This window comes from Gymnogyps californianus, chromosome 2 (genome assembly GCF_018139145.2).
Source record: "Gymnogyps californianus isolate 813 chromosome 2, ASM1813914v2, whole genome shotgun sequence".
Classification (NCBI taxonomy): domain Eukaryota; kingdom Metazoa; phylum Chordata; class Aves; order Accipitriformes; family Cathartidae; genus Gymnogyps; species Gymnogyps californianus.
Window position 1 is genome coordinate 21,775,002 of NC_059472.1, and position 21,939 is coordinate 21,796,940.

Consider the following 21,939-nt stretch of genomic DNA (forward strand, 5'->3'; position numbering starts at 1 on the left):
AGGCTATACTACTACGTAACGATTCAGATTTTTGGCAAATTGCCACAGCTGGGGTGGAAGCTTTTGTTCATGTATAAAATACGTTTCCAAGAGCTAAACTGCCACTATTAAACTAAGTAACGCTACATCTTCCAGTTTTCAATAGATCAAGATAACCCTGTGTTCAACTATATGAAAGCTGTGAACAGGTTTCAATAGCTCTCATTCCATCTGTCACTCAATAAATCTCTTTTTTCCTTCTCTTTGAGTTTTTAAATCATGGCCCTATTGTTCATTCCAATGGATAATTACAAGCCACTTTTATTTGCTTTAACTAATCCTTCTTAAATTTTAATAATCAAGAACATTCTGTGTTAAGGGTTTTGCTGCACGTTTCCAATAATTTTATTATAGACACACAAGAAACTTTTACTGAAGAAACAACCTCCCACTCATCTATTACTTTCTAAAAGGATATTGGATATTTCAGTTTAGCATATTTTGTTGTTTTTCAAAACAAAACTCCCTTGCCTTAGAATGATAATCTTGTTCCAGCCTGGAATCTGATCCTGCTACCTGTTTGTACTTGCTCATTTTCATTTGGCGATTCCTCTCTTCTACATCCATTGCACCTGTTAAGTTAAAAAAAAAAAAAAGAAAATAAATACACAAGTAGTCCTCAATTCCAAGTTTAAAGTTATGCTCATGGAAGTTTTAACAGAAAGAGATGAAATCTGATTTACTTAAATTACAGTGTATATAATTTTAGTTTCTGAATTACAATTTTGCAGAAAACCAAAAAGTTGTAAGAGGAGGAAAATAGTAGATAAGTATTTCAGCACAATCTTAATAAGTGTTGTATTATCTACACAATTCAAATGAAACCAGCTTTGTGGAAGAAATGAATGTCAATGGAACACAATGTTTCCACAGAATAGAATTGTACTATTTCAAAAATATTCAAGAGAAACCGAGTCTTTCATTTAAAAAAAGGAATGCAAAGACAAGCTGCTTATTTTGGGTGGAGATCCTGGTGCTGTATTTGTTATAGTGTGATATATCAAATTACTGATGAACAAACAACCACAGGCTAGCAGACCTTCTGTTCACCATTTGAGCATATTCTTAGTATGCTCAGAACAATTTAAAGATGTCTAAAGGAATGTTAAAGAGCCACCCAGTGGCATCACTGTATTACATCCTAATGACACACAACTTCAAGACTGATTTCAGGATTCACTCTTCTTGGACCAAATACATGATTAGTCTCAGTTAGGGATGGGTTCTTACTACATGACTCGGGCAGCAGCTGGTTTCAACCAACTGGTACTGTAACAGCACAATTTACTATGTAAAATAATACGGAAGTAAGTGCCAAAGCTGAGGTGGAAGAGTGAGAAATAGAAAAATGAGAGGAAGACAACAGCCCAGAATTAAAAAAAAAAAAAAATCAAACAAAATATAGTTATCTATTACACACACACAGGCTTGATTCTCTTCCATTTTAACATGGTATAAATCAAGTGTAATTCATTATCCACTGAATGTTAAAAAGTATTCATTTTGACTGACATTTTTCTTAAACTTTTGATAATTTTAACACAAAAGTTGTCTAGGATTAAAATTTCAGAATCCCACTAGGCATAAATGGAAGTTTCTGTACTTTATATGTATTGAACAATCTGGACTTTCTTTATGGAACTGAGATGGGAATATTAGATTACAGTGTACTATATAAACCTGATTTAAACTCTAAACCTCAGTTCTAAGTCGTAATCTAATAGTAAAGTGGGGCTTTGCACAGGGCCTCTGCAGGGCCTCTAAGCTTTGTATTTTCTTTCTTGACAACAGTAATGGTAGTAGCACATACTATGAGACCTGCCAGCTAAATCTTGTGGCACTTCGTAGGAAATTTGGAAGGAAGGGGGTGAAAGGAAGAGGGAATATGATAAGGCTAAACTGTACTGTTATCTATAAACCCTCTGGCTTCTGATTTTTGTATTCAAACTCTCCATCTTTACTCCCTACAAACAACATGAATGAAAAGACTTCACCAAAACTTCTAAGAGAAATGAAAATCAAGAAAAATGAATGAATGAAAAAGAAGAAACAGTGTTTTATAGGGAGAAACAGAATGAAAAAGACAGCAGCAGATGAAAATTCCTAAAATAAAATACAGCTAGTTTTTCCTGTCACAATTTTCCTCAACCATTATAGGCCCCAAAGCAATATTTGCCAATTTATCATTAAGATGCAGTGATTTTTTTAAGGGTCTAGGTTTAAAAGCTCTAAAGATATATTTTTTCTCTTGAAAACAAAAACTTTAAACTGAAAAGTGATATTTTTCTTTTTTTCAATGACAGACGTAACACATAAGTGGTTTTGAAGTAAAATACTCTAACTTTTGCTCAAAGAAAGAAATCATCTTTTGCTAAAATCATAACGTTCTGCAAATCCACTTGTCATTCTTCAGTAAAGTAACAAAGGAGATATTTTTCACCAAAAAGGAAATCTTGTCAATTTTTCTTATTAAGTTTTCTTATGCAATCATCACATATATCACAGACATTCTGCCAAACTTCAGGAAATTACAAGAAGTGATGAAATAACACCTCTTGAGCATAAATTAGAAATTTCACAATTACTTGTGAAAATATTCATTCTTGTCTATGATCAGTTGGCAAAGTGAAAGTTAGGTTTCCACAAACCCAATTGCCTATGATCTGCAAAACCAAGCACTCTGAAATATGCCATTGAAAAGGGGAGTATAACACATAAGCCCTTGGTGTGAGTCCTCTGTAGCAAAATAAGCAAAATTGGTGGCTCATTTTAGTCTCAAGAGAAAAACAAGACAGAAAAAATTAGGAAAAAAATACTCAATTCCCATAAAATCTTATTAAATGAAAATCTAACTTGCTATGTATTTTTGAAACTGCCTTTAACAAGTGAGTGAATTCAGTTATATGCAAAAAGAGGGAATCCTGAGGGCAGTGGAAAGTTCATAATGCAGAAGATCAGCTTTGGTTCTACTATGCATGGAACTGACATGCAGAAAGAGTGTGCAGGGTTACTGGCTGCCGCAGGCTAATCTGATGCAACTTAAGCCAGATGCAGCCGCGATCTGCATGAGAGTAGGAAAGGTTGAGAGAGTGTCCCCGTCCACGTGGTCCAGTCTGCATGCATGTCGCAGTAAGTGGTGGAAATGAAGGGCTATCATCATCTCCACTTCTGCTGGCAAATCTATACTTAGCTGAAACCTATGTGTGGGGGTCTAGCAGGAGTAGAAAGTACTTCCAGAGAGTTCAGTAACTGTCTGGGTGCATTAGGAAGCTTCAGCTCCTAACATGATTTTGGTAACCAAGGCTGAACATCAGTCCTATTCTAAGGACTCCACTGTAGTCAGGAGGTGTATATGGAGTGTGTGTAGACAAATCAGAACCAACCTGAATCTAACTATTAGTTATCAATGGTGGTGAAAATGTAGGAGCATAAGCTTTCACACTGGTAGCACAAGGCTGAGCTAGAGCCCAGCACAACACATTTTCAGGACTATAGAGACTGACACTAGAAAAATTAAAGCTACTTCTGATATACTTTCATGTACTTCCATGTTGTACCAAAGTGTATGCAACCAAATTTTGGACAGGCAAAAGTGAGTTCATTTGTACACTTCTGCCTTAACTTCCTTCCAGAATTTTGCTTCTAGACAGTAGCTGTGCCTCCAACAGAAATATCCAATGAGACACTCAAACTTCAGCCATAGGAACACAAAAATTAAGAAAGACTGATGGAAGAACAAAGCCTGGTGTTGCTCACCAAACACAACTGGGATCATTACACTGTAGGCAACATCTCAGAGTTTTGCTTATTTTGAACAACTCTCTAACATTAAAAACCCCATGGCCTGAAGGTTAGCTCAGTGGGGTTCTCATCAGCACAGGGAAATTCCTGGCTGACAAAGAGCCAGCTGCTGATTCAATACCAGCCATTCTCCATATTTTTAGAAGAGAGTGTGCTGAGGCAAAGCAGCACAACTACAGTGCAAACACAGTCCTGAAATGCCAGAGTAAGGCACCCAAGTACTGTGCACAGCAACCCTGTAACCTGCCCTCAGATCCACGAGAACTGTAGTGAGAGACTAATTTGTGCCAGAGCTTAGCACTAGTGACTAAAGTAAATTAAGCTTTAGGCCACATGAATTGTACTTTAACCTTTGTTTTTATCTATGGAAATGTAACCGGTAGATAAGGAAGTATCAGTAAAACTTTAACTACAGGATATTCTGTAACAAAAGATAAGGAAATGTCTCAAGACACAGACAAAAAGGGTGCCTGGAGGCTACAGGAGCAAATCAGAAAAAGAGAAGACCCCAGACACTGCGAACAGGATTGGATGAGCGGAAGTGCCATCAGGAAATCAAGTGACATATAGAGACTATAAAATCCAGTAACAATCGACAGGCAGGGCCCCTCTTCAGAGGCATCCAGCTTGAGCTGTAACTACTGTTGCATATTAAACATAGTAGAAGAAGAAACTCTGTTGATTCTTTTATTAAAGCAGAACCTAGGGACGAGCCCTGTTGAGGTGGCATCCGCATAATTCGTACCATGGTCTAGGTGGCGGCTGTATAATTCCTACAACAGGACTCAGGGCAGGCACTAGAATCACTGCTCCAGTTTCAAATGCAAACCGTTATTTTCATGCTTTAACTTGAAATAAGATAAGATTCAGCTACTTCACCATTAAAGCTTTCCTCATAACTGAAAACTAAATGTTTGTTTCATGCTAAAAATTTTAAGGGGCTGTAATCCGTGGTGTGGTTAATACCTAACTTTTCCTGACCTCAACTGCTCATAGAGTCACATTTTTACAAGGAGATAAGCAATCATTCAATTCAGCCTGGAGCTAAAGACTGTTATTTGCTCTTCAGGTCAAATGTTGGTTACTAAGGTAAGACTCTTCAGTTGACAGTCTATGGTCCACACCAGAGACAAAAGGGACAACAAAATGGCCTTATCACCCAGCTTAGCCTAAGGCAAACCTACCTGTTTAAAAACTAAAACCAAAACCAGCTGGGAGCTGTGTTCTTTCATTCTTTCTTTCATTGCCTTCTCCAGTGGGAATTATTAAACTATTCTAGCTACTGTAGATGCTGCGATGTGTTTGGAGAAGGACTTTGTTGTACACTGGGGCTTCTGGGGCACAGAGAGTAAAAGGGAAATCTGTGGTATGGAAGTAGAGTGGAGTTTCTCTTGAAATATTAGGACAGATTTAGTTTTGGATAGGCATGGACAAGAGGGATACAAAATTTGGGAGGCACAGCAGCTCAGGCATGGGGAAAACTAGTGAGAAGGGGACTACAGAAACACTGAGATTGTGGAAGTCAGAAACCTGTAATAGAGAGGAAAAAGGCAGTGTGCAGGTGAGCACACTGTGCCTGGAGCGAGGAGGATGGAACAGAAGTCTTAAGGTGTATGAGAGCCGCCTTTAGCTGATTCTGGTCTCTTTCTTCCCATTTCTCACCCTAATTTGACTCCTTTAGAAAAGCAAACGAAATACATTTGGGAAAGCCCTTTCTTAGTTTCCATTTCCTAGTGTCTATTTTGAAAACCCCGAAATACATCAAAATTGTGATCCAACTCTATGGTACACATTTGCTTAAACATAATAGATCAAAGAACTTAAGGGCAAAACCATGAAAATATTTTGAATAAGTCACCCTACCTGTATCCCCATTCTCTGGATCTGCTTTCTTTTCTTCTATAAACAAATGAAAGCAATATGTAAAACAAAAAGAGGAGGAGAGAGAAAATGCAGAAATAATAATAAAAGTAATATAAATCATGCATTAAAAAGGAAAAATGAATAAAACCCACCAAATTAATTTAATTTGATGAGTTTAGTCAACCAACCAAGTATGGTGCTCTACATCCAGAGGCATATTCACTGCATGCTAGTGTATACATTTGTGGACTCTTATTGAAGACTTACTGGAGGGAACCCATGGGTATTTTGTGCACTTCCAGAATCATTAACACACTCAACACAAACGAGAGCAAGGCAGGTGTCAGACATAGTTACTTTACAGTTTCCTTGAATAGGATGACACAAAAATAAAAGTAAAAAATTTGCTTGTGCTGTATGTTTTATGCAGTGCACGCACAATATGCAGTCTAATGGTTCAAGCATAAAAATTGAATGTGTCAGAATGGTTTTCAGTAATTACTTTACATTTTCATTGGTTTAATCAATTCTCATAGCTTCTACAGGTTAAAAGGTTTAATAATGATATTACTGTGGCTTGTCTTAGAGTTAAAAAATTATGAAGAACAAAAGACACTAACAGCAATACTCAGACCCAGTTCATGCACATAAATCCAGCTAACTGATGCCAGCAACTATTCTGAATGCATATCAAAGGCTGTTAATGGCTCAGGGCATTCCTCTGCCACAAAGAAATGAAAATACATTGGATCCCTATCAAATAGTTTGGCAGTCCATAAATACTGCACTCTGAAATCCAAGTTTGGTAATTAATGTGAAAGAATTTTAAGTCAAATGAAATTTACTTTAATTAGAAATACATTAACTTTTAAACAGACTCTCTGTTTCTTTTTCTTACTGTAAGCCAAAATGATATTAAATTAAATTAAAACAATCCCATGATATGGAGCAACAACCCCCAAGCTACAAACCCAAAATAGCATGCATTATTAGAATTAAATATTTTTCCAGAATTATTGGTTATTTTGTGAGGGTTGGTCACAAAATTATGATCTACTTTATAGTACACAGACTGAAGAGGGAAACAGAGCTGTTATATTTTAAGGAAATACCATTTTGTAGATGGGTATCAAAGCAAAGGATGAAGTCATACTTAAAGAGAAATCATACTGGGGCAAGTAAGAAGTGTAAGAAAGAAAAATATGTTCTTGCAGAGAGCATAAATAATGCACCGCACTTTGACGGGATCTGGCATCCCATCCTGTGTGGGATCAAGGTTGTTCTGCTGGCAATTCCTAGTGGAACTGTTAGACAAATTAATGGGAAACAGATATGGCAAGTCATAAGCCTACGCTTTTGGAAATCAGTGGATACCAAATGAGTTCTTGAAACCTCTCCCATTCCCCCACCTTTCCTGCCCCATATTGTACACAGTTTATAAATAAGGCCTTTTGCATTCTTCTGCTTTGGCCTTTGGGTAGCCTGGCCCATATTATCTATGTGGGTCGTGGATATTGCTAGGAAAATAGCAGAAAGAGAGAGATAGTTGTGTTTGCTTTTCAAGCTTTCAATTTTTTTTTTTAAGTTGCTGTCACCGATATAAAAGCTACAAATACAACACTGTCTCCTACTGTCTCATTATTTTCTAAAGCAGAAAGCAATTTAATAGCAATGCCACTGATTCAACATAATGCAAAATGGATGAAAGTGAAGTAAGACTCAGTAAAATACCCTTGAGTTTGACCTCAGAAAGAATGATGACATTTCTAAGTTATTTCATATGCATGGTGAAAAGAAATCTTTACTCTGCCTGAAATATCACCTTAATACAGAAATCTAATACTATATAGGATAGTTTCTTTTTTAAAATGCCTAGAAGCCCATTCATCCATATGTCTGGATGTCTTTCAACCATGAGTCTTTAAATAAAGACATTGTCAAATAAGGGAAAGTTGAAACCTGTCCAACTTTCACTTGTTCTTGCTCCATGTTTAAAAAGTATATAGAAAAATATTTCCAAATTGACTTATAGAAAAGAATACCATAGTATTAGCAAGCATAAAATTCTATTAGATTCTTGAATTTTAAAAGTGTAATTGAAGTGCTGTGACATTTATTACAAAACTCTACAATAAATAAATCCTTTAGATTTTTACAAGAAAAGTCAGCACAGTGGATCCTACTCTCCAAACTGAGATTTCAGTTGTATTGTGAAGAGCTGTCTGAAGAAGTACTAGAAAGAACAGAAGATTGAATTAAGAAAGATCTCACTTGGGCAGGAAGTAGAACTGAACAATATCGGTATTGTCCATTAACCAAATAAAACAATGCTAACATCTCAACAGCAAAGACCTTCACAGCAGCTGTGGACCTAGTCATTCCCTCTTAAAAGAATTCACAGCAGGTTCAGAATGTTGATACTAAAATAATTAATGCTTTTGGTTCCTCCAGTTATTAGATGTTCAAATCAAGAAAGCTATAAAGAGCCTTAATGTCTTAAAAATGCTGAAAACCAACAAATCACTATGAGATGATTTTAAAATGTCTCAAACTGAATAATATAAAATGACAGTCATCAGTCATTCCTAAAAATCTTTCTCTATTTCTATTTACATGGTTTCTTCAATATCATCACATTAGTCAATGTTTTTCTACATCACTTCAATTAACCTTGGTTTACAAAGCATATACTGTATCCTGTGGTGTAATTATCTCAATTTAAGAACTAAAGTTTTTCACAATTAAACAATTTGGAGAAAAAAATCGATGCTTTCATGAAGGGGACATTTCTGTACATTACAGAAAATATATGTTTTCAGCTTAATCAGAATACAGATATATTGAAGTATATCGATGAAATATAGAGATGAACTATAGGGATAGAGAGATTGAAATGCTGAAAGATCCTCTCTCAAAACCTTCTTCCACCATCACAGTTGACATTGCTATTATAATGACCACTGACATTTCATAAAATAGTAGACACAGCCATGTTCCCCTGGTCTTGTAATGGTCTATTCTTTCTAACAGGTACTAATATATCTAATAGGTATCTAACAATCTAACATGTATCTGGAAGATAAAATGAACAGAAAAGAATTCTAATCAAGAGACTCACACAAGAGCAGACTTAACAAGAACTAAAACTGATCTAAAATGGCCTTGATCAGCTATATTTTCTTGGAAATGCCTTAACTCAATGAGCTCTGCTGCTCTGGTGGGAACCTGGAGGTGCCACGGCGAAAGCACCCTGGCAGGCTTCACCCACCTCACCCCAAGAAGTCCCATGGAGCAGGGACCCCAAGTCCCTTGGAGCAGACCATGATCATCTCTGTACAGGTCCGAATAGAATAACAGTTCCACAGAAGAAGCAGGATAGCAGACTTCTCCCTAGCCATGGATACTGATGGCAGTGTTGAACAATTGCTCAAAAATTGCTGGCTTCCTTGGGAGAATAAGGGGGAGCTTGACTCTGCAGCCTTAAGGTTACAACTGGGAGGTGCTGGACTTAATAGTCTTCCTCCCAGGGTTTCTTCCTTCTCTCACAGCTGACTGCCCCGAACTTGAGGTTAGAGCCTGGTTCTCCCTTGAACTGTCTCCCCTGCAATGATTTTTAGCTGTGCAGGGATCAGTTCAACAGGTTGGTTCAGGATAGTACTTTCACCTGGGATCCAGAAGAAAGAGATTTGCATCAGCTCAGGCTGAGGCCTAAAATAAACCTAGAATTCCTCGCTTTGAATGAAAGAAATTGCAGCCTCCAGTACTGGAGGATGTACATCTTATTACAACAGACAGACGTGGAACTCCTTGTTTGTCTGTGAGTTTAGGCATAAGATAGGACAATGACATAAGATGTTTTATGCTTCTATTTTTTGTATTTGCAAACACTAAAAATCAGCAATATGACTAGCACTTGTAGTTCTAGAGTGGATAAATTAGCTTCTTAGGTGCTTTATTGAAAATTGAATCTGATTCTTCAAAGTAGTGCAAATTATTAAATAACATTTTATTTTAAAAATCAAATGTATACATAGGACCCTAACTTTTGGTAAGTACTTTTAAAAATGCTAGCCAAATTTCTTACTAGAGATTTCTCTTGAAATGCTATTTAGGAGAATACAGGAAAATCAATTTTATACTGAAAAAAAATCCTGAAACAATATTCTTATCAAAACAGGCAAAGGAAACAAGATTGTCTCCTAAAAGCAAAATCTAAGTTATTTGCTTTGAACATCAAAACTTGTCAGTTAAAGGTCTTGCACTCAAAAGATTACATTTCCTCCTATTTCCAGAGCCATTCAATTCAAATTCTACTTCTAAGAAATTAGCTCTAAATTTTGTCATTCTGGCTGTCTACAGTGTCAAAAATATAACTGCCTATCTGCTACAGGTCTAGCAAAATATCAGGTGATGTGTGATATAAATGGTTGCTGAACTTCACTCCAGGGTTTTATGCCCAATGTGTGGCAAATATAAAAAAGTTATTGTTGCAGCGAGCAAGGCCTTTCCAAGAAGTCTGTGATCCACATCACAGTCTGAATGAAAAGAATATGGCTGACACCTACAGACATGTGGAACAAGAAAAAAAATTAAAGGTTAAATGTTTTTATATTACTGTTTAAATGAGACTGAAGTGTCAACTACTGTCCTTAAAAGGGAATGCTAGAATGAAGACAATTTCAGCTAGCCCGCTTCCTAGTGGGGGAGCATGCCTTTGCATTCCTGTTTTCTATTTGAGAATTGCTTGATGGTTTTGTTGGGTTTTTTTCCTTCTTGGCTTCAAACTTGACACACTAAACAAAGACTGAAATCCGGGGGACATTTCTCATCAATTAAACAATTTTTTATCACAATGCTTAAACCATGTTAACAATGTTACTTTGGATTATTTGCAGAATACATGGCACTGCTTAGTAAAAGAATTGAATAAGATGGTGTGGTGATCTAAGCTAGAAAGCTAAAGAATCTCTAGAATCACGGGTTCATAAATTGACAGGGTCAGCTCAGGTCTTCATCACTAGGGACAGGTCAGTGCAGCTGGTAAAGGACAAAGGTCTTTTGAAGCAAGCTGGGAAGTTCTATTTTGCATGTTTATTAAAGTAATGATTAGGGTTATGACCAACTTTTTTTTTTATGGTGTGTAGATCCTTTTCCAAAGTGATTTTTGCAGGGGACTCTGTGATATTGGTCCTTGCTGCCTCATACAAAGGTGTATATACATTTTGGTGGCCTTTGAAAAATACTGAGCACCCACATGGAAAAAGGAAGGAAGAAAGAAAGAACCAGTATGACAAATATTAGCTAAAACACCCCATTTTGCTTCTCCAAAGAATTCTGGCACATCCTCCCTATCTGAATGATATGCAATAGGATTTTCAAAATGTAGAAGAAAAATATCTGAGGGATCAGCAGGCCCTTACATTCTGTACTCATAAAAATCCATTCAGATCAGCCATGCTGTAAACTCTGCATTTCTTCATGAAAGCCTGAGCAGTCTTATTGTTAAGCTCTCCAACATCCTGTTTGCCAAGCATGCAAGCTCCTCAGAGTTCCCACCACTGATATACTCCACAGTATAACCACAGAATATTTCACATTCTGATATAGCCACTTCAAAACATAGGCACAAACACTTGATGATAACTATGCCTCTGCTTCCAGAAAAGCAAACAGCTATTAATAGAGATTCTTCAGCCATCCTAGGAATGCAAGACATCTTCATTAGCGTCTCAATAACCAGAAATATGGTCAAAGATTTAACCAAAGAACACAAAACCAACAGTGGTATATGCACCTGCATGTAAGACTCCGGAGAATTATAAATTCAACTAGCAAACCTTTACTGATAAAAAATATATACGTAATGCTATTCTGTCTTTTGCACAATTATGCTCTCATTTTTAATTATATAATCTGACATTTTTACTACTTTTCCTTCAGCAGGCTGAAGATCAGCCTTTATTTACGTGGTTCAGTACAGATGGCTATTTTGGGGGTTGGATTTTGAGGCCTTTGGTTTCTGGTTTTAATTCTAACAAAAAATAAAAATAAGGACAAAGAGCCTCCTAGTCATCCAATATGATACACCTGTTAGCATGCTAAGTACCTTTAAACTGAATTTGGATTTTACCTGTCCCTTTGGGTTTTGTTGACCAAATACAGATTGAGACTCTTTAAATGTCTCAGTCACAGTCTAAGGCATCAGATTTTAAACACGCCTGTCAAACTAAATATCACAGAAGCCTTCAGAGATGCACAAGTCATTTAAACATATTTGTGCTAAAATGTTACAAATTCCATCCAGAAATTTCTTTTCAACATAAGAAAGACGGAAGCAAAAGAAAACACCATTCTGGTCTTTAAAGGAAAGTGTGTCACTGAATACTGACTACAACAATAACTCAAAACCAGAGGGGTGTCATCTTCTGTTTATAAAGGGTAAGTATATCACAGTAGGTTCACTCTTGGAAGGCTTGAAAAACCTCTTGTGATACTGTAAGATAAGAACAAATCCAAATAACTGTGCTCCTTGTCTTCTACTGCAGTTGATCTCTTAAACTCTCTCAGTCATACAAAGTTTTTGCCCTTGCTTCCTCCAACAGTTTATTTGCCAGACTCTTCTACTGTTTGGCCCTCCACTGTCCAGGACTATGAGCTCTTCCAATTTGGTCACCCATCTTTAACAGGGTTTTTTAGTTTTTGTAGGCTTCACCCCCAGCAGTCATGTAATTACAAATAAACATCATTTTCCATAAAAATGATAAAACACAGAAAAAAACATATTTCAAAGTCCTTGTCTATTTGAATTTCATTCTCAAACCAAAAACTCTAATCAATCCTTTGTGTGCTCTTAACATGAGATTTTTGCTCCAGATATTGCAGAAAAGAACTGGAATCTCTATTTCCCTGCCTTTCACAGCCCTTTAGAAATGGAGCTGTCCCTACTACTCCATCTTCTAACTTCCATCTGCCTCCTTAGAAAGCAGCAATGACTGGGCATCGCTACTCCATCCCTTCGCATCCTGGAATAAACCTAGAATTAATTAGCCAGCACTATTTCTGCTACATGCACACTGACTGCCTTTAAACTGTCATGGATCAGCCTTTCCATAGTTTTGGTGATCAATTTTGGGGTATAGTTACTTGAGTCAGCTCACATCTAGGCCTAGATTAATTTTGCAAGGTTGAAGAATGTTTTCTGTATCTCATATGTTTGAAGACTACAGTAAGCATTACTTGCAATTGCAAGTAATTGTTGGCACAATGGTAACTGGTCGGTCTGAACCATCTTACTGATGAAAAGAAAGATGTCTGCTTCATCACTGAAGTTCTTGGCTGGCAGGGGCTTACCTCCATTGCTCATATTGAATACATAGGGAGGTGAACAGGCATATGTCTCCCTAACAGTTTTCACAATACTTAAATCCTATGAAACATATTGAATTTTTTCCAAAATATGATTTTAGAAACAAATTGTGAAACCTCTGCATCACAAAGCTCCTCCCTCACTCAAGGAAAACAGGATTTAGTCATTAAGGATGCTATCAAGCTGTACTGCTGTCAGATAACAAAATTTATATGAAAATATTATTCCTTCTTAGCTTTCTGAACTTGCTTTTGTGCTTGAAATATACAGCATAAGCTTTGCATGCACTTTTATAGGACTTTTCAATTAAAAAAAATCTAGATATTTTTCAGGGAATAAAATTTTCTCATTTTTGCAATTAAAGATTATAATATCCTGAGAGAGGAAATGGCAATATTTTTCTTTCAATACAATATTCACATGTTCAGATACTTAGCTTTCACAACACCTCTTGGTCTAATAACACCTAAAATCAACAGTTAATCCTTTAATTCACGTGAATGTTTGGTAGCATGGCAAATACTGTGAAAACCATTTCCTAATGAAACCTGGAAATGGATAATCCTAGTTCCACACTTTTTAAAGCAAATTCTAAAACAATGGGAAAACATCTCCTTCTAAAGGTATGCCTTTGAAATGTCACCCTTGCTTTCAGCTGCGTGTACAGCTGCTCAAAGTGCCTTGTACTGAAATGTGCAAGCTATTTTGTCATTGAGGCAAAACATGGAAGAGTACCCATTTCAAATGTACATCTGAAAATATGTTACTATGCACAATTATTCAGTTCTCAAATTATATCCTCCCCAGGGTGAAAAATAACTAGTTATATCACAGTTTCCATAATCTTTGCAGCAGTTTTCAAATGCAAAGATAAAACAAATTATAGATTGTTTTCATGTGCTAGTTGGAAGCTTAAAGGCTAATTTACAGATAATGGAGATGGGAAATAAGAACTGATATGATAGAAATTGAATCAGTTTAAAGTCTTAAGGTATAGCACACGTGTTACCAGTTACCTTTTAACACTTTTTGTAGAGTACATAGTTTACAGGTAATAAAAATTACATAAGCATCTTAAATTCTTACAGTTTGCCAATATTTAAATATATTGAGGTGGAAGAGCGTGAAAAGTATGTGAGGTGAGCTGTGATAAAATCTATAGGAAAGGTCAAATGAAAAAAATAACACAGAGAAAAGCAGTAGAAGAGACAGACCTGAGTTTCTTCTCCTTGATGATTCCACTTCTTCTGTGATCACATCGTGTAATGTACAGACATAGACAAAGGAGATGGGCGTGAGAGGATGTATTCAGAAGGTTAAAACTGACACTGAGGGAAAGGGCCAAAAATTGTTTTAGAGAGAAGTCTGCAGAGCAGAGTTAGTAAATGGGGAAAAAAATAACACAGACACCAGAAGGAAAAAGAAAGCTGAGGAAGAAGTGGTTAAACTACTGTTGTTGAAAAAGAACAGTAAAGACAGGGTTAGTATAGGAGCTGAGGAAATAATAAAAGTTATAATTGACAGCAAAATCAATCCTTGCAATGAAGCTGAAGAAAAAGCTGGATAGTAAAAGGTATGTTAACTAACATAAACACTTTTGTTCATGACTGTTCGACTTTTTGGAATGTTATCTATTTGAACGCCAGCATTATTTTTCTCTTTCAAGTATTGACCATTCAGTTTAATGTCACCAATGGGAAGTCTATTATTAGATTTTTCAATTATTAAATTGTTTTAATTTATGCTGAACCAAACTTCACATATCTAAAACAGAAAACAGATTTTTGTCAAAAGGATATACAAGCTCAGGAATTTCAGAATCCACATAACACACTCTGGAAAGGGCTGCATAACTGTAACACTCCGCCAAAGGCAATATTTTCAAGACCAAAATACAGAACGTGAGAAAAGAGAATGTATAGCTATTAACTCTCATGGTCAATTCAGCAGATACTTTTTCAGAACCAAATGTTACTCTCATCTCACAGAAGTCTAAGTTACTGCAAATGCATGCAAGTGAAATGCCAAAGCAACTGTCTCATTACTTACTTTATTACTTCACATTCAAAAACACACTGCCATTTCAGACATGGAGAACACCTGAGGGACAGTGTCATTCTCTGTACTGAAAATCTATTTGTAGCAAAAGAATGGGAGGAATTCATCTTGAAAAGTAATAATAATTACAAAGAACTGCGAAGCTACCATCACTAGCAGAACAAATGCATTCTTCCAGAAATCACAAGAAATAATAATAATAAAAAACCTATAAGCCCTGATCTAATTTCAACTTGCAGTTTGTTAGTGAGTCACAAAACATTGCTCATAATTGATTAAAACTGCAGATGTTAGATTAAGAATTCCAGAAAAGTTCATACATCACAAAAATATGCTATAATTTTATCCATATTTTACAGTCAATATCAAGATACCATTGAAAAATGCAAAATTAGAATAAGCAATATAAATCAATAAAATGAAATGAAAGACAACACTGAATTTCATCTGATAACCACTGTGTTCTATAGTTAAACAATTTTATTCTATAGCTGGCAGATTATCATTTTCATCTACTATCAAATGCCAAGACTGTACCAAAACTTTGTTGTAAACACAAGCAGCTTGTAACATATATATTTAGAATGCATTTTTGGCAATTCAATTTGCTTACAGAATGAACACACGTAAGTGCTAATATGAGATATGTGATACGAAAGCATAGCAGCTGACAGTTTTGACAAAGGATGCTATGTATTCACATGTTAAAAAAAAGTAATGGCATATAAATATCTTTATCTGGGCAAGTACAAAGAATCCATAGGATGAAATACAAACAAGCAAATACAAAGATCTACTTCTCCCTGGTGTATTACAGCTTGTATTAATATAGTGTAGCTATAATTGCTATAACTGTTAAGTAAATAAATCATTATTACCACCCCCAAAACCCAGCTAAAGTACTTAAAATTTTCTGAAAATGTTTTCTATTACATATCTATAGCCCTGAAGCCAGCAGTCCTACTATGTCAAAAACAATTAGAAAGTCTCTATCATGAACTCCTTATACGTCATTTATTATTTTTAATATCCATAAGAATGCATAGCTTTGAGACATACATATACTGCATTAAGATAAATCCTTCTCAAGAAATTGTCAAAGGATGTTTGGAATCACATTATTTCCAAATTAGGAATATGCCTGGTATGGTAATGCAAGGCATTCTAGTAGTGTCAGTGGAGCTCAGCATGGACACGACTGAATACCAGGGAAGCTCCCTTTGAAGATTTTAGAACCAAATGACCAGTATTTGGCTGCATATCAGTCACATGTACCAATACATTTTAAAAATTGCATTTTTAAAAGTCCTCATGCAAAGTATTTGTTATGAAAAGAATTATTTACACATCAAAGTGGCAAACAAAAATAATTTTTAATTACAAATATTTTTCAGTTTTAAGTTTTTACTGATCAATTATATTAGAAGAATAATTCTAATAGAAGCCAGAGAGGAAAATAAAAGATAATAGGTATCTTCTCACCGTGGATACCTGTTCAGCTGATATCTCATCTCTTGAGATAAATGGCTTATAATATTTTTGTATTAATTGTTGCAAATATTAATGAATTAATCAAGTTGTGGCATGGTAATGCACCAACTTCTTTCAATTAACGATGATAAGAAGGAAGTACTAATAGACAATTGCACTTATGTGAATCAATCTCCTCCTGATTAAGAAGCCATGCCATAAATCCCAAACAATAGTTTGAAAATTCTCTGGCTCTGTATCTTGTAATCCACTAAAATAGATCTTTGTTGACAGAAATACATAAAGATCTGAGAGCAAAATCATGGAATAAAATTCTATTAAATTTACAACATGTCAATAGCCAGTCTTCATTTGCATAGTTATTGCTTTGTTGTGCAACTAGCATTTATTTGGATGAATTGTTCATCTTGACGTACGAGAGTGGTATGTATAAGATTATTATACACAGATTTAGAAACAAATGAGACTCTCAATGAATAAACTTATAAAGTAAATGAAAACCAGGTATTGTACTGCAAGTCTGAATAAAACAAAATGAGTACCATCTATTTTATCATGCTTTGATCTAGAACTTTTCCTTGTAAGTAATGTCAGTTATTAAAGAGAAGTATTTAGGAACTTAGTGTTCAAAAAAACATGCTTAGAACCTTACACAGCAAACATGCCTATCTGAAATTCTAAAACCAGCATTGCACAAAGAGATGTAAGTTAATTACTCTTCTTTTTCCTCAAGGTTTTTCTTAATTTCAGTTTTCTCTTCTTAAAAACAAAGATCTTTCACTGCATACATGGTCTCAGAAATTTCTGTGACTTCCAGATTTGGAAAGCCTCATTTCTGGCCATATTTTTCACAAAATAAGATGTGCAATAGCACAATCAAATAGGCATAATCTTAAAACATGGAGGAGACTTTAAGATAGAAATGTTCCATGGAGTCTGTATGTTCCAAAAATATATGTCATTAGTCTGGATGTGATTACACCTGAAGAATGACATAATGCATCTAACTCTCAGGAAAGATGTTCCCCGACACCATTCAAACTCTGCAATGCTAAGGATACAGATAAAAGAGGAAGAGTAGATAGCAGAATAGTTAAGAGCAGAAATATTTGTTAAAAGAAGATTTAGAGCAAAAGGCTATTTGACTACATTGAGGTGTGAATAAAATCAGTTTTCCTTAACCTTCTTTAATAGCATTAAGTCACATCTTCCAGTTACCTTTCCTGTAGATACAAAGCCTGTTCCACACTTCTGAATTTTTTTAATGAGGTAATTCCCTACTAGTTAAAAGTGAGTTCTTTATCTTAAAGTGTAAATCCATACACACAAAATCACAGCTGTATACTGGACAGATGCTGACATTTTGCTTCAAAAATATCAGCAGAGGACTAACTAGGATAAAGAAAATACAGGGAAGACAGAAGCAATACATTTAATTTTGCAATTACATAATATACACTATATATAATATAAGCTATGTGTAATATATGCTACGTAAAGACAGTAAGAATATGGAAAACGTGGATTATTCCTACCCAAAGATAAGGATAATAGAGAAGAAGGTAGAAAACAACATACAAGAAGAAATCTTAAATATTCTCAGTAGCATGAACTCCATAAATTAAATGAAACAATGTAGACTGCATTACTTTTTCATAAGTCTCAAGAGATAAACTAAATGAGGAACTCAGGGAGAGAGCTTTTATGATATTCTTTCTCTGAATAAAGTTCACATTATAATTTTATAGGGGGAAAAAAGACAAAATAGTAACATTTCAAAAAATGCACTATAGTTACACATTGGATTTGAAATATCATAAATCCTGAAAACATAACAAATCTCACTAATAAGTTAGGTGATGTAGGTAGTCAAACATCAATACTACTCCAGAAAAGATACCTAACAGCATAGATACAAATACATCCTCTATTGTCAATAAAGGATAGATGAGCTATCCTAAATCAGGTATCTCCCTATTCTAAATCTATTCTCATCCTAGTGAAGTCACGAAGTTTCACCACCTACAGAATCAGGTTGTCCAGGAGATCACATAGTTAAGACTGCAGGAATGGTTTCCAAAACACAAAAAAGCAGTAAAAGGATGTATACAAAAAGATGTGTGGTTTGTTCGACATTTTCAGGCCACCTCACCATTTGTGATCCATTGTAAATTACAATTATACCCTGAATTAATGCAATTTGGCTAGGACACCAAAGTGCAATATTTGACTACATCTGTGCCCTACTCACACTGGGACCGCAATTCCCATCCACAGAGTCCCCTTTTCTCTCTTGAATCCAATTCTTTGTCACTTTGGTACAGACTAGGCATATTGTCTTTCAAAGTGGTATAGGAAACAAATGAAAGCAAATTTTAAAATAAGCAAATACATGAGAGGACTATCTGTTTTAAATACACCATTTATTAATCGCAAGAAGAGCCCCTGGTGCAAACAGGTGCAAAAAGTGTGCAAACACTCTTTTTTTTTTAAGAAAACAATTAGTCATGCCATATATTCAATCTACGTTACTTCTCACTTGTCACAGGTTAAAAGATCCTCATAGATTCAACATGTAGCTCTTTTTGTAAATTTTACCCACTTCACTGCTTTTCAGATTCCACAGCATCCTCATAAGATCCTTTTCTGTACCTTCTTCCCCAGCCCTTCCACAGCACACCGAAACTTGCATCAGGGCCATGGACTTTTTCTTCTTCCCTTTCCCAAGCCATTTCTTTTGAAAACTGTTCTACTGCCCAGTCACTTTTCGTCTTCAGCAACCATAAACTAGTCCATGACTCCACTCTGCTCCTCTCCTTTTCACAAGCTGGTAATTTTATACCAGCCGCCTTCTTTAACCATAATTTCTGATTTATCCAATGCTCATGATGTCATTTATATGAAGTACTAGTGTGCTTTCCTCTCTCCCTCTGTGTCCTATCATTACTTTGTCATTTCCAACCTCATTCATTCCCCATTTCTAACTGTATCTCCCTTTTCATAATTTTCAATCTATCATATTTTCAATTCTGACTACAAACTTCTTTTAAAATAACCACCACTTTGTTTTATTTTTGACTACTGTTTTTCTACTTCAACCGATTCCATGGCAATACATAAACTACAAAATCATAGTCACATTAAAATTATTTCTGAAAGGCTTTGTCTATGTACAGTCACGGAATACTTCTACCCAGGACAGAGACATAAATGTTCCATGGATAAAACAAGCCATGATTCCCTTCAAATTGAAAGCCAATCTATATATATAAAGACTACCATTTGTAAGCACGCATTACTTTTGTATTTTCTGATGTGTTTAACTTACCATTGTTGTGATTCCTTTAAAACTTTAGCACTGTATTAAAGAAATACAGCTTTCACCCAAGTAATTACAAGGATACTCCACTTTTACTTCATTCCATTCCGAGATGTATAAATCCATTTGAACTATTCTGTCTCCTTTTGGTCAATCATATTAAAATATGTCAGCACTTTCCATGGTTCTGTTCTTCAACTGTTGCTTAGAAATTAAAAGTGTCTGTGGCAAGGGTTGAATATTTGATGACACTGCAATCTTCTCAACAGGCCACGATAATGAAACCATTACAGGAGGGTTTCCAGATAACAACCGTCAAATCTACTGTCTCCAAGTAGGAAAAACAGAGGAAAAATAATAGTGTTTCCTTTGCTATCTCATGAAGGTAGTTTCTACATTACCTGTATCATCTCTGGATGGAGACACAGTTTGCTAGACTGCATTCAGCTTCCAAAGCTTTGGATCATGAGACTGATTGAACACTTCAAAAACAATTGATGGGGAACAGAAATGAATATCACTGCCTTGGTACCCTAAACTATGTGCTTTCTCCCTTTAAATAACCCTGATGGGTTCAAGAGAGACTAGTGATGATACTAGATGAAAATAATTGCTTTTTAAGAAAAACAGTATCTTGCCTAACCTTATCTCTATCAGTACAGGACATATTCCCTACCCATAGCCTACTTCTTTTCCAGTTTCTTCTCTTAAGGCCTCACATATAAAAGTGCAAAACCATGTGAAAATGTTTGCATGCTGTACTTTTTTTTTTTCCCTTCACTGACCAAGGAAATGTGATTAGAGGACTAGAGCTTTATTCACTTTCTTTCATATGCCATCTATTACAGCTCAGAAGCAGGGGTGTTGAAAGTAGAAATGCTTAATAATATTAGATAGGAACAAATAACTATTCGACATGCTCTTTGATTCGGTGGTGTCCTGAGAATGCAGTATTCTCTGACAGAGTGCTGACATCGGCTAAAGGAAGGGCACACACATTCAAGGCATGTGACAAGAATTTTGATGGTATGCTTACCTATGATTCTGCAGTTTTACCCTTCCAATCCTTCAAAATCTTTGCATAAATACAATTGACTCTTTGTAACATTTGGAACAATAGTTTTGCAAATTGCCTCAGAACTTAAAGATTACAGGCACTGTTAAGAAAACATGTTGATTTCTTATATTCAGGAACAGGAATTTTATCGGCATCTTCTATTGAAAAGCCTGAAACATAAGAACCATTTTCCTACTTTATTTAATGACCTTTAATTGTCCTCCAACAAATTTGCTAATCTCATTTCTAGTCATGCATATTTCTTGAACATTAATGCTTCACATGACACAGTATTACTGTTATTTTTTCTGTTATTTGGAATTATTTTTATTATCTATTTATGTTTTTATCTACAATTTGCTCACAGTCTCAGTTCTTTACTCAAGGTATTTATGTAATCAATATCTGTTTTTTCTCACAGATTTTCTTAGCTGTAATACTGCCATGGCTATTTCCATGTGACTGGTTAGGTTAAATTCTTAACAGACACGCTGAACTTAAAAACGGGACAAGCTTCCATAACAGGCTATAGCAGAAAAATTGTTGTATGAAAAGGCAATCAAAACAGGGCAACAGCAATACAAGGTGCCCATATTCCTCCTTGCTTTTCTCTGCAGACTGCCAACTGCAGCCAGGGACTAAGTTGTATTAGTATCACTTTGCTGTTTTTTATGCAAACTGAACATTTAAACCATTCTCAGATGAAAGAAAGCAGAGTCCTGTGCAGAGGGTAAATCCCATATTGGAAATCTTCAAGGAATTTGAAGCTTCCTTAGGTAGATTCCATCAGGCTACATCACTGGTAGATCATGGTCACAGATACAATATATCTCAACATCCAGGGGTGAATACAGTGTTATGGCACCTCCTTCCAGATGTCCTGCCTTGAAAATGAACTAAGTGTTTGTAATGTTATAGGGGTGTCTATAGGGGACAGTAGTGTGC

General features: G+C 35.6%; 1 protein-coding gene across 39 annotated transcripts in view; it reads right to left on the reverse strand.

The window, feature by feature from the left end:
- Positions 1 to 21,939, reverse strand: part of RIMS2 (regulating synaptic membrane exocytosis 2) — a 487,486-nt gene that overhangs the window by 92,813 nt on the left and 372,734 nt on the right. For 8 of the 39 annotated variants that reach the window (XM_050891109.1, XM_050891111.1, XM_050891108.1 and 5 more), the window contains 2 exons: positions 14,284 to 14,316; positions 511 to 611 (listed from right to left, as the gene is read on the reverse strand). The exons of 21 other annotated variants lie outside the window; for them this stretch is intronic. In XM_050891109.1, coding sequence (XP_050747066.1) covers positions 511 to 611; positions 14,284 to 14,316 — 134 coding nt within the window. Of the gene's footprint in view, positions 1 to 510; positions 612 to 5,703; positions 5,740 to 14,283; positions 14,326 to 21,939 lie in introns of all 39 variants that reach the window. 10 more of the 39 variants (XM_050891104.1, XM_050891103.1, XM_050891110.1 and 7 more) reach the window with 5 other exon arrangements.